This window comes from Triturus cristatus, chromosome 2_1, assembly GCF_964204655.1.
Source record: "Triturus cristatus chromosome 2_1, aTriCri1.1, whole genome shotgun sequence".
NCBI lineage: Eukaryota > Metazoa > Chordata > Amphibia > Caudata > Salamandridae > Triturus > Triturus cristatus.
Window position 1 is genome coordinate 980,304,400 of NC_140581.1, and position 14,204 is coordinate 980,318,603.

Sequence of the window (14,204 nt, forward strand, 5' to 3'; positions counted from 1 at the left end):
GACTATAAATAGTTGTATTTGTCGGAATCTCATATTTCTGGGAATACGTGTTGGGCCCTTAAGAATCTTTTCCCATTCCCTGTCCCCCAGCTGCCGCTCCAGGTCCGCCTCCCAGTTATGGCGTAGTGAGCCTATCGCTGCGTGCATGCATGAACCATCGGATCAAGTGTCTGCCCCATCCCATTACGTAAAGGTAAAGGTTGGTGATGGGTCGGCTCCTCCTTCAGGTCTCCCCAGCTGGCGGCCAGTGTCGTGATCAGTGCGCGGTGTCATAGGAATTGCCCCGGTGGGAGCCCCACTTCCTCAACCAGAGAATCATAGGGGAAGAGTGTGACGTCCCGGTATAGGTCTCCCAGGGTCTGTGTCAGCTTCATGCCAATGCCATGAGTTCGAGTGGAGTAAGCACCCCAGACCCGCTGGGGGAACCCCCTAGTGGTATGGCCGGTGCGTAGGGGACTAGTGCTCTAGTGAGGTACAGGCAGCATCGGTAGCACTTATAAGCCACTGCCAAAAGGAGCGGGCCCGGTGTTGGGGCCTGAGAGGCCGGGTGAAAAAGTCTGGTAATATAATCCAGAGAGAGGGGAGAGATTGTGGTTGCAGTGTCTTCCTGGCTTCTATCTGCGAGCCAGCTGGCTACCCACTGCAACTGTGCAGCCAAGTAGTAGTGTTCGAAACAAGGTGCAGCGAGGCCACCCTGATCCATGGGCAAGTAAAGCTTCGCTAATGCTATTCTGTGTCGTGCATTGCCCCAAAGGAAGTCCCTGAGTAGTTTAGTGAGTGTGGTGAAAAAGACCGCCAGGACATACAACAGGAGGTTAGTAAAGTAGTACAGGAGACAGGGAACGATCACCATCTTGGAAAGGGCTACCCGCCAGAGACTGTCAGCTGGAGCATTTTCCAGAAGTGCAATTGTGACTTTATGGCTGTCACGGCGTGTCCCAAATTACCGTCAAAAAGGTCTGTTGGGTGACGACATATCTGGATTCATAGATAGCGGAAAGTATCAGCTTTCCACTGCACTTTTGTACCATCCAGAAGATATCCCGGATCTTGAGTGTCCCCCCGAAATGCGTTAAGACAGAATTTATTGGCCTTTACCCGAAGTCCTAAGAGAGCGGCGAAGTCGCGCAATATGCGCTCCAGGTGAGTTGGGATATTACCGACATCCCTCACGAAGACGAGAAGGTCGTCCGTGTACAATGACACCTGGTGTGTCGCATCCCCTAGGGGTATGCCATCCCCGAGCATCGTTCGCAGAGCCGCTGCCAGGGGCTCACTTGAAAGAACGAACAGGAGGGGCGAAAGTGGACACCCCTGCATGGTGCCCCTGTATATGGATATGGCGTCAGAGATGTACGGTCCCAACCGTACTCAGACTGTGGGATCATTATATAATAGGTTGACCATCTGGAGAAAGTCCCACCCCAGCTCGTATTGCATCAGTACTGCTGCGAGGTAGCTCCATTCCAGACAGTCGAAAGCTTTCTCGAGGTCCAGCAAAAGACATCCCGCCCTGGGCCACTCCCTCGCACTATCCGATGCCACCCTAAAAAACCTCAGCAGATTTAGCGATGTACTACGCTTGGGCACAAATCCGTTTTGGTCTTTGTGGACCAGTTCGGGGGCCACCGGCGCCAGACGCTCCACCAACACCTTAGCAAATATTTTGTAGTCCACATTAAGGAGCGCCAGGGGACTATGGACATCCCCCGAGTGCTAGTATGCTAGGCGCGCCATCTATATAATCGCCTGAGGTGTCTTGCTGGACCAGTCGGGGCAGGCCTGTATGCCGAATCAAGAGTGCATGAGTCTACTGAGAGTATGTAGGCTGTGGCCAGGGGAGGGCATAGTGATATTAAACCTGCAGAGTGGTGGGGGGGGGGAGGGGGGGAATGGTGTGTAGCCCAGCGGACCCATCCTCCCACCTAGCAACAATCAAGCGCACAAACATCAACATATAGTGTTCTACTTGCGTGAACAGTCTACATCGGAGTCCATATCGGCAATTCATATTATGCCATCCGCAGTCTGTGGGGTTATCACTGGCAGTCTGAGATCTTCAGAGATGTTGGTTGACGGCGACGAGGAGCCACTGGACACCAACGCTTCTCCCGTATAGGAATTCAGTCGCGTTGTGGGATGTGGAGAGCCAATGCTTGTAACTGCTTCCAGGCCTTCCTGTCTTTCCCTCCATATCGTCTCTGGACTCGGCACTGCTGTCCCCTTGTTTTTCGTTCCTTCGAGATCCCGGCTGCCGTCCATGTCTGGTTCTCCTGCCCACTGAGTTGACGCCATCTGAGCCTGAGGGCCTCGCGCCCGTCCACAACCCTGACTCCTCCAGCCAGTCCCATGCGTCTTCGGGCGAGTCAAAGAAGCGGGTCCCTTCTTTCGTGACTACTCGCAGTCGGGCGGGGAACAGCAACGAATATGGTACTTCTAGAGTCCTGAGCTGGCGCTTCACCGCTATATAGTAGTTTCTGTGCTTCTGTACCAGGGCGGTGTAGTCACGGAAGAGCATAACTTGACTGCCGCTCAACTTGAGGCTGCCCAACTTGTGTGTTTCACGGAGTATTGTGTCCCTGTCCCTGTAGTTGAGCTATTTGAAAATGAACGGTCGTGGTCTGGCGCCTGATTTGGGCTTCTGTGCCAGCACGCGGTGGGCTCTCTCGGCCGCAAACTGCATTGACAATGTTTCCTGGGGTAGGAGGTCTCGCAGCCAGCGCTCCATGAATTGCTCCGGGTTTTGTCCCTCCTCGCCTTCTGGCAGGGCCCACCACATGGATATTGTTGCGGCGGGAGCGTCCCTTTGCATCTTCCGCTCTGTCCTCCAGGGCATGAACGCAGTCTACCAGGTCTTGCAGCGCAGCTGTGTGAGTTTGCGTTACAGGTTGAAGCTCCTGCAGCGTTTGGCTGTGCACAGCGACTTTGTCGGACAGTTGTCGGTGGTCTGTGTGGAGTAAGGTGAAGTCCAAGGTGACCTTAGGGAGGTCCTGGTGTGTTCCAGTGCAGCGCCGATACTTTCCACCGCAGCAAGCACGGAGACCATCTTGGCTGCAAGAGCCGCTGACGCTGGTTCCGTCGCCCCTCCCGTGCACAGGTTAAGAGGGTTCGAGCTGCCTGTGCGCAGGGGTCCCTGCTGCAGTTTGGCTCTCATCCTGCCCATGCCAAGCTGCTGCGCCGTGGGCATTCGTGGCTAGTTGTCAGAGTGGAGTTGCGCTGTCGGTGGTATCCCCCTCAGGGAGTTTCACTGTCCTGTGGGTGGGCCAGAGGATGTGAGCAGGCAGGAGCTGTTCGTGGGAGCCCCACCGCCCTTCTCGTGCAGGGACACACGTGTCTACGCGCAGGACTGTCTCTGCTGCGGTTGGTTGCTGATAGGGTAGTGCGCTGCGTCTCCCAGCGAAGGCAGCTCAGTTGAGCCCAGCAATGTCAGTGTGGCAGCGGGAGGGTCGGCACAGTTGCGTGACGGCACCATCGAAACTAGGCTCTCCAAGGGTGGTGACCCGTGTGGGTGTTACCCATGCAAGCAGCAATGTTCGAAGCGCAAGAGAGTGGGGGGCTGCAGCATTGGTGTCCACACAGTCCCACCACCATATGCCTTCCAGTGGGTCAGTGTGGGCTTGGTTTCCAGGCGCCAATGAGGGTTTTTTTTGGGTCACCACGCGTGTCGCGGTTGCCTTCCGACACCAGCTTAGGTACGGTGCTCGCGAGGACACAGTGCGGCGTCTCCTACAGTGCTGTTAGGCCGTTTTGACGATGTATGGTGTGTCCCTTCAACTTGGGCCCGCTCCGGCCACCACCCTAAATCGCCGCTGCCTGCACGATGGCCCAGGTCCAGCCCCGCCCTACAGGGGTCCCCGCAAGTCCGTCGCCCTGTAGCCACACACCTTCCGTCACAGCAAGGTCACTCCAGGAGCCACAATACACCGGGGCCTGTGTCACCAAGGCTCAGCGGGGCGCCCCAATATGTGTATAGTGACCGTTATGCTGTACAGCCTGCAATATTTCCAGTCTCGTGCCTGCCGCTCCTGTTGGCGTAGGCAGCCCCCCTCTTACTGATTGTCGACCCCACGTGGCCCCAGCCCACGGGCCTCCAGATATCAACACCGCCGTAATCAGTTTTTCAGGAGACAGGGGGCTGCAGTCAGGAGAGTTGCTTGGGCGCCGCTATGTTCCCAGTGGCCGGCATTGCGTAGCATTAGTGCCGCGTTCCACCCCTCTCCTCCGCTACCATTGCTGCCGCCCTGCACAGGCCAACATACCTCGTGGGGGGTGGATCGTCTCCCACCACGCCGCAGCAGCCGTGACTCCAGGGGGTGGTGCAGCTCGATTCCAGACCTCCGACTGGCGGTGGTGGTCTCACTGTGCGGCGCAAGGCCCGAGCGAAGGCCTCTTACAGCTCCAGGCACGGACACTTAGGCACGGACACTTAGGCACGGGTAGCCATCCAGCCCCAGACTCCCACGCGTGGCCGCACAACAAACCAGGGCACATAGGGAGTGTCGCAGCTGAATCCCAGGGCCACCGCCTGCAGCGGAGGTTCTGCCACGCAGCGTCGGGTGCGGGTGGAGGTCCCTCTCAGCACCAGGCGCAAGTATTCAAACGTGGGCGGCCATCTTCCAGCATCAGGTGCCCGCCCTTGGCCCCACAGTAGGCAGAGCCGCACAACTCCGGGAGGGTTTTTGGCGCGGCCGAGGTCCAGGCCTCCCGGCTGCGGCGGTGTCTCCCCCACACGGCGTCAGGTCCGGCCAGAGGGTCCCCACAGCTCCAGGCGCAGGCTCTCAGGTGCAGGCAGCCATCTTCTAACACCAGGCGTCCACGCGCGACCTCGCAGTGGACAGTCTGCCCGTTCGCCGCTCATGGATACGTGGTTTCAATGTACTGAATAGGTCAGTAGTGGGCTCGTCGGGTGCCGCAGGACTTCCGATGTCCGGTCCCGATCAGCATTCACTTAGATGGTGCCCGAGTAGGATACATTTATCGGAGTTTTGGGGGAATTATGACCGGGGCTTAAAGGTTTGCGTCCTCCATTTTGGCAGGCTAGCCAAGCCCCCCATTAACATAGATCCCCTGGTGCTATGGATAAGGATTTGGAGCAACTCAAAAGCAAACTTCTCAAGATAGATTTTGCTGGATTGCCTACTGCTCGATCATGCGATAGGTATCCCATTGTTATATTATGTGAAAGGTACTCTAAATTTACTAGGCTATCCACAGTTGTATTCGAACCAGGGGATCATAGATGTACACTATAAACTCATGGTTAGAGATACTTTTTTACCAAGGCGGATGAGAAGCTGTGCGCTCGATTTTGGAAAGCTGAAGTCCGGAACCTATTAGGGCCTCATTAAGCAGATATCTGGCATGGAATTTTCTTTAAATACTGAATATCGTATTTATCTCACCTGCCTGCTTTTATAATAACATTGATTTTTTAGTGGCATTCCCACAAAAGGGTAATTGGTTTTGTATTATCCGTTGTGCCATGGTTAGCAGGCAGAGATATGGATTTTTAATTTGATTATATTATCTTAATTATATGGATTTCATTGAAGATGTATAGAGCTTTTTAATTCAGGATATGATTTCATTAATTGTATGACTATTTTTGTTTTGAAATAATATATGTTTTTATATGTTCATGTAGTTGGTGCTTTTATGGCTAACAATTAGCCGAATAAAGATTATTTAATGAATGTTTGTTTATAGTTTGAGAGTAGTTGCCGGTGGGACTTCATCCAGGCTATACCTGTACTGTGGGTTCCTTGTTACCACTTGCAATAAAGCATATCTTAAAACTGAAACTACTGGAGTCCTTTACTTTTGGTTTATGTGCAGGATTACAACACTAGTGCAGGACAAATCCAACTTATTCCAAATTGTTCTTAAACGTTTTATCTAGAGCCTACTTAACAGATCAACAAAACCTCAATAACACATACAGTAACACAATTATACTTTTTAAAAACGTTTAAAATTACTGTAACAACCTGACAAAGACAGAGTATTACAAATGAAATGGTAATGTCAAAATTCTTCCAAAGTGCGTAAACCATGAATTTCTTTATGTTAACTCATTTTAATTTCCATTCAGAGGATCCTCTCTGCCACGTTAAAAGTAATATATTCATGTAGATACAGCACTGAAATCTTTCTATGTAATTCCTTTTAAATCCAGTTCCAATTGTAGGGATGTACAAATAGTGACTTTCGAACACCAAACAATGATTATAAAACCTAATTTACCTCCCCTAGATTTCAGGATTCACCGTGTGAAATTAGAATACACTCAATACTGTACAGCAAAATTGGAAGAATATTTAAACTATGACCATGAATCAATTGTTTAATGTGTTCTCTACCCATTGCCATATTACAATTTGATAACCCAAGGGCCTGGGAACTATTTTTAGCTTTCAGATGGTCAAAATACATTACTGGCTTAAAATGTTAGCATGTTATCATAAAATGTAACGCTTGCTAAGCTAACCCCTTTGATAATCCAGCAGAAGGTATTTCTACATTTAAAAAATGTGGAAACATATACTGTTCAACAGAACTCTTTACGTTACAACTAGGTTCCATTAAATGAACATTCAACAAATATTACGTGCGAAGTGTACTGAATATTAAAAGGGTGAATGAAAGTGATGTGGGTGGCCCATGGTGTTGTAATGTCTTTTCAAAATATGTCTAAGTGACTGCTAGATGGAACTCGGAGATGAGGAAACAAGAGTTACAGGAGATCTTGCTCACCCATATGCTCCATTAAAATTACCGCTTATAGTAACTTTGATTTGCTTTAAACTCACATATAAAGTACATTTCCGTCATAAAGTAGTGGAGCTCCGAATAGCATCTTGTTTACCTCAACAAAATAATGGGCCTCTACCAAAAGAAAGATGGAAATGATTCACTGATATCAACCTCAAATCCACAAAAATGATTGCACATGATGGCCCTCCTGACTGTTTATCCTATGGCACAAATGGTGTACCTTACAGGTAGTAAAAGCTGTGTGATTATACTGAAATATTATTTATTTCCTTTCTTACATTGCAAAGAGTATGAGTATTCCCATTGCATTTGGTGTGCAAGTTACAGTTTGCATGGTTGTGGTGCAAGTTACGGATTGTGGTCCACACCATAACTTGTGAATACAAGTGTTATTTTGGTCTTAATTCATAATTGCATTTCACTGCGGTTATTTTTTAAGTGAATCTCTATGTTATGTTGTATATAATTGCCAAAATGCAATAGTTCCCTGCTGCCAACAGCAGCCGGTCCCGGCTGTGCATGGCCTCTGGCTGTGCACAGTGGTGGTTGGTCACAGGGACTGTCCTGTGCCAGCCCCTTTGCCTAACCCTCAGGGGGCAGTTACACCCCACTGTCCATGGCCTTTGGTCACGGATAGCAGTGGTGGGCAGCAAGATTTGGTCTTTGGTCAGGCCCAAGACAGAACACTCCGCAGGAGGCCAGCTCCCATCTTCACAAGGACTTGTGCCAAGTGCAGTAGTGTTTGGTCACAGCCGGCTAAGCCCTCACTACATCTTGCAGCAGATGTTGGCTGCAGGGTCACATCACACCACAGGTGGACAAACCCCTTTAGCAGAAGACAGTGGGGATGGCAGCAGGGACCAGACTGCAGCCAGGCTGCCCCTTATGGTCATGCACTGAATATTTTTTATGACATTTATTTTAAGGATTGGCGAATCCTATGATGGATAAATGAACCATGGACCCTACCTATGGTCCTGCAAACTCAAGAAGGCTCCCAGATTTGTGACTTCACTTCAGAATTTGCAAATCCTGCAACAAAAATGTTACTATGCATTTATTCCCAGGATGGGTCTGCGGGCCGCACCTTGTGTACCTGTTCCATAAAAATGAAAGCTTATAATAAACCTGCTTTAATGAACATAACAGCAGAGAACTATTTTTAAGTGTGCAAATTTCCAAAACGGATTCCCAGCTCTGACATAGCTGTGCCATCTAGATGTTTAGTATTGTATCCAGAATTTCTCTGTGCTGTGGTAGCACATGTCATTATTATCCTTATTTCTGATCTGATTTCTGTCACTGGCCATCAACTGGACTCCTTCCTCTGATACCAATCTTATGAGGAGGCTCAGCTATCCGGTTCTATATTAAGGTCGTTTTCTCAGTCCTTTTGTGCTGGATACTATACTGCAACCTTGAATCTTGACTCATGAGCAACTATTAGATATGTAACACTCAGGTATGAGCTTCCTGTTTCCGTGTTATGTCGTCTACCAACATTGATGAAAAAACTTAATAGAGTTAGCATTTCAGAACTGATAAATCATTTAAATAACATACAAACGTCAATAGAATGGGAATGTGTCTATGCTGGAATAATATACATACCATAGAGCTCATCTTTAAAGGTTCTTTTTTGGTGCCATCTGAACGATAACTAAAATTGAAAACAATTGTTAAAGCATGAATATACAAATATCATGATTAAGCATACTGTTTTTTATCTCAAAAGTGCTAATTTAGAGATTGCCCCAAAACATGGTGGATATTTTAAAACATGAGGATAAATTGAACAACTTCAGTACAATGAAAAGAAAATTGATCACGGGAATGTGGTACAGATATTAAAATTCCTAAAGGGAGTAATTTTCTAGCAATAGTGTGCTAGTTAAAGTGCAGGTTTAGCTAAAAGACTGGGAGGGGATTAGTAGGAAATATGTTTTCCTGAAGAAGAATGTTATTTAATGTAATATTAACTGCAGAGTTCAAACAGTCGATATAAAAATAGAAAATACATTTTGTCCATCAAGGTTTATTTTATTTTGAAAATGTAATACACATACATTTGCCTACAACCACTGGCTGGCAAGGAACAGTAAGCCAGCCAAAAGGGTGTTTAAGAAAGTCTTAACGATAAACCCTCTCCTTCCACATCCAACACTAGTAGTAGAGGAGACTAAGTCCAGGAAAGCCAACCCAAATCAAATAGTTTGTTTCATTTTTCCAAAGACAACTAAAGTGTATACACAATGAAATAGGATAACTTCAAATGTGTCAACATGTACTCTGTGAATAATGCATGCAGTTGCGTTTTCAACTGCATTATAGGACCTGTCGTTTTGCTACTTTTATTTTGAACACAGACCTTCAAATGCCAAAAATCAAAGAGAATACGTGGTTGGTGAAATTGCACCAGTAATCTTATTCAACTGCTTCCAAAAAAATGTTTAACTTAAAACATGCGAACGTCATACATCGGCACACTGCAGTAGTCCTAGCCATCAGGTATGTCACAAACATTGTACAGTAATTGTATTTATATAGTCATTACTACCCATGACGAGGCAATACAAAGCAATACTGCCCGACAGTACAGCTAACATTCCCGCCAGATACATGACTCTTGGTTACCCTGTCCTACTTTGTAGTTAAAAACAGTACACGGCTCTTGCCCAATAAAGAGCACTTGTTAGCAATTACCGCTTCCATACATGTAATACACCATCTAAAACAATTCTGCCCCATGCAGTTACACCACACCGTCCAGTGTAGTTACCATGCCCCCCCAGTTGTACATTCTGGTGGGCCGTCAGTATCAAAACAACATTAGGCTTTTAGGAGTGCCCCCTGCGGGCCGCCTGCTCTGGCTGCATACACAACAAGAGACTCCCCAGGCATAAGAGGCAGATGGCGGGGCCCTTACTGCCTGGTGAGTAACATGACCAAACCACCCGGCAGAAGAAGCCAGCCCACACAGAAATAAAATAGAAACTTCATGGCACAATACATTCATGGATGCGTTAAATGTTGCGGCCATCTTGAAATGCGAATGTTCTTGGTTATATATATATATATATCTGCTCTGGCTAGAATACCATGAAGCCAATATTGAATACAAGTGTATTCATTGATTTGGCTTACCCAGCACTTTACTTATGCATTATTCAATTGCACACGGAAATATATGTATTAAAATATTAAGGTAGATAGAAATTATAAAAGCTCTAAAAACTATCTGTAGATCCAGGCTACATCTGTTTGGACTTGCACAATATTTGATTTAATTTCAATATGCGCTACGGCTCACTTTGCAATTGGCCCACTAATACATGGTACAATTGCCTACGTTTAACTAAAGTGTCCACAAATCAGCTTGTTGTGTTATACCTTTTTCTCTGTGGTTGTTTGGCAGTAAATAGTGTAGGGTAATTCCCTTTTCACTTGTTTCCCAGGGGGGGACCTAGCCCTGAAGAAAGTCCCGCACCAATTTCTGGGCACCTGTCTGGACTGAAACATGTTGGCCTTAGGGTCGTAGGTCCATAACACTCCAAAAAAAAAAAAACATTGTTCTCTTTTTAATATCCCAGCCAGATCCAAGAATAAAGGGATACTGGGATCTGGCAGTGGATTTGTAATATTTATCCCCCCGGCCATATATATGGTTTAAGTGCTCCCTGGAATATTGGTTGAGCCCACCACGACTTATAGGGGTCGTGGTGTCCCGATGATGAAGCATGACACCATTATTGTGTGTGAAGGAATATAAAAGAAAATGAGTTTTCTCCTTCACCATTCTTGAACGGTGCTTTATCCGTCACTTCATATAGGGACATTCCACCATCGTTTTATAAAAACACCTAACCGTAGATATAACCATCTCTGACGGTTAGACTCAGAGGGGAGTACCTTTACGTGGAAGAGTGTTAGGCAGCTGCACCACAGAAGGCGAAGAAAGAGTGTCTATTGGAGATAGTGTGAAGCATCTTGAATGACAGTCATTAAAACTAGCAGGCCCGTGTGCCAGCCAACAGTGAGGAGAGGATGGGAAAAAAAGTAGTGCAGTTAAAGAAAACATATGGTCCATACTGAAATGATTCATTTAACAGGGGCCGTTGCCAGGGCGGAAACAAATCACCTACAAGGCGGGACAAATGTGCACTATTCACCAACGAAAACTATGGAATTAGTAAAGGGAGAGCAAGCAACCAATGAAAAGTGGTGAGAGTGTGGTGGGTGTGTTCAAAAGTCACGGACAGAAAACAGCATGTCTCGCAGAGCACGCACGCCGGCTCTAGGCTCCACCTAAAAATAACCAGCGAGTGACAAAGGGCAAGAGTATTGGGCAACCAAGGGTAAGAGCTAAATGCATGTGTGTCAAGAGTAAACCAGAAGAGCACAGCCTGACGGGGCATGGCAACCCTCTGCCGTAGGGACATTGTATTTTTCCATGCATCCTTTTAATATCCAATTTGTGTATTACACCATCACCTTTCACTGACAGGGACTCAATCTGAACGGTTCCCTGCATCACATTTTAATGAATCTTTTAATTAATTGACTGCATGTTCATTGTATGGATAGAGAAAAACTATTTAGCATCTCCAAAACTCACTTCAGTAAGAGACTGTGCACAGCTAAAGACTGCTTTAACCCCTTCGGTGCTCATGACGGAATGGTTCCGTCATGACCCACGGTTGAGCTGTGCTCATGACGGAACCATTCCGTCATGACCACACCCGCGCAAGATTCCGCCAGCACAGCGGCGGAATCTGCGCAGCATCGAAGGGGTTAAAAAGTTATTTGGACATCGAGAACGTTTCCTTTTGACTACAGTACAGAATTCACCACAACATTTGAAGAAATAGCAGATTGCTAGCATTCTATGCTATAAAATTCAAACACAAAATCTTTAACAGAAAATATTTCTCATTATATACCCCCCTGAAAGCCTTGAAGGAAAAAAATATTTTGAGGACAAATCCAACAGGACTGGATCATTCATAACTTCTGACCCCTTGCATGGCTGCTCTAGCTGTTCCTTTCTATTCATTATTAGCGTCATCTGTTCCAGAAGAAACCTAACTACTTGTCCCCCTGGGGGTAGTAATAAGACTTCTAAAACCCATTTTTAGGTCTTGCCTAAACAGCACATGTGCTGTTTTGAGAGTCGTATTCTTTGAAATGCAGTGGGCTTGCAACCCGCCACAGAATAACGTTAATTGTTGTCATTGACACTCATTTGCAATCTTTCGATTGCTTAGGTTTCTAAAGGACTCCTTTCCTTTCTTGTGTTAGCACCTCCTTGAGCATGGACCAAGATCATGTTCTTCCTCGCCTATTTGCAATACACTACTCTTTTATTTTACAGGCGTTAAGGTATTATTTCTTGATGTACAATGTACTTTCCGACTTTTAAATCAGGCATACAATGTTTTATTGTTGTTGCCTTCACCCTATATGCTGTCTCTATTGACTCTTTAGTTACATAAACCCACAACTCTACTACTCTACAACATTCCGCGCTGAACCACTCCCCTCTATACCACTTCACACCACCACACTCTACGCCACTTGACTCTGCCACTCCATTCCACTCTAATGCCACTTTACTATATGCCACTCCATACAATGCCACTCTATGGCATTCTCCGCCACTCCACTCAATGCCAAAGTATGCCATTCCACTATATGCCACTCCTCTCCACACAATGCTTCTCTACTGCACTCTAATCTATGCCACTCTACACTATGCCATTCCACTCTACGCCACTCAACATCACTTACTATATGCCACTTTACTCTTCGCACCCCACTCTACTCTATTGCATCCCACTCTACACTCTAGTTCACACCACTCTTCCTTCCTGATGGGAAGAACCCATAGGGTCAGGCTGCCACCCTTCACATCGGAGATCAAGTAACTGATATGCGGTGTGCCACAGGGATCGTCCTTCAGCACCACTTTTTCAACATTTAAATGACACCACTCGCCAACATCATCCAATCACAAGACATCGTGGTCATTTCCTACCTTTATGACACCCGACTGATCCTCTCCCTGACTAACAAGACAAACACCAGCAGAACCAACTTCAACAACTGCGTGACCATCGCAGCAGACTGGATGCGCACCAACTGCGCAAAGCTTAACTCCAACAAGACGGAAGTACTGGTCTTCAGCAGCAAGAATTTTCCCTTATGAGTGTCGGAGCTAGGAACAACACCCACAGACCACACAAGAAATCTAGGCATCATCCTATATGACAAGCTCAACATGACTGCTCAATTCAACGCAGTGTGACCTCCTGCTTCCACATCCTACGCATGCTGCAAAAGATCTTCAAATGGTTGTCTTATAACACCAGGACACAGCCTTTTATACGCAACCGTTACAATGCATGCAATTACATTGCATGCCGTTGCAATGCAGCAGTGGGACCAAGGTGTTGTATTTAACTCCAACACCTTCCCTACTGTTGCACACACTGGAGTTGGAATACAAAATTAATCTATTCCAACTTCCAGCGCTCCCCCAACAGAAAGTCAGGGTAAAGTTTTGCGTTGCAATAGCATGCGATGTAATGGCATGCGTTGTAACGTCACCTATTCATAACATCAGACGGACCGTCATGCAAGCAATCATCACCAGCAAGCTGGACTACGCTCTCTATGCTAGAAACTACAAACCACTCTTACACAGCCTGAAAACCACCCAGAACACAGCCGTAAGACTCATACTCAACCTTCCATGCTGCAGCCACATCACACCTCACCTGAGGAAGCTTCACTGGCTCCTCATTCAAAAGTGTAGTCAACTCAAACTTCTCATGCACACATAAAAAGCCCCACACAACAAAAAACAAGAATACCTCAACAGCTGCATACACTATCAACCCACCAGACACCTACCTCACTCAAACACACTCCCCGCATCCGCTAAAGCAAAACTGGTGGACGCTCAATCTCCTACAACGCATCCAATACATGAATCGACCTCCCTCAACACATCGGAGCATCTTCCTCACTTCTTGAGTTCTGCAAGAAGCTGAAGACCTGGCTCTTTATATAAGCACCTTGGGACCACACAGCTTGCCGAAGCGCCTGGATACCCTCTCGGGTGAATAGTGCACTATACAAATCGACATAACACTCGACTCTACTCTATGCCACACCACACTATCCCACGCCTTTACTTCACTCCATTGCACTCTACGCCACTCCACTGCATGCGCCACTTCATTGCACTCTACGCCACTCCATTGCAATCTACTCCTCTGTACGCCACTCCACTTCACTCTTTGCCACTCAAATCTATGCCACTTTACTTTATGCCACTCCACCCTCTGCCACTCCACTCCAACCAATGCGCCACTCCACGCCACTCCACTCCACTCCACACAATGCCACTCTATGGCACTCCACACCAC

The 14,204-nt window shown here is 47.0% G+C and overlaps 1 protein-coding gene across 2 annotated transcripts in view; it reads right to left on the minus strand.

Moving 5' to 3' along the window:
* RIC1 (RIC1 partner of RAB6A GEF complex) overlaps positions 1-14,204 on the minus strand; it is a 730,678-nt gene that overhangs the window by 251,235 nt on the left and 465,239 nt on the right. For both annotated transcript variants that reach the window (XM_085634197.1, XM_085634186.1), the window contains exon 10: positions 8,386-8,434. In XM_085634197.1, the coding sequence (XP_085490323.1) occupies positions 8,386-8,434 (49 nt within the window). The remainder of the gene's footprint in view (positions 1-8,385; positions 8,435-14,204) is intronic.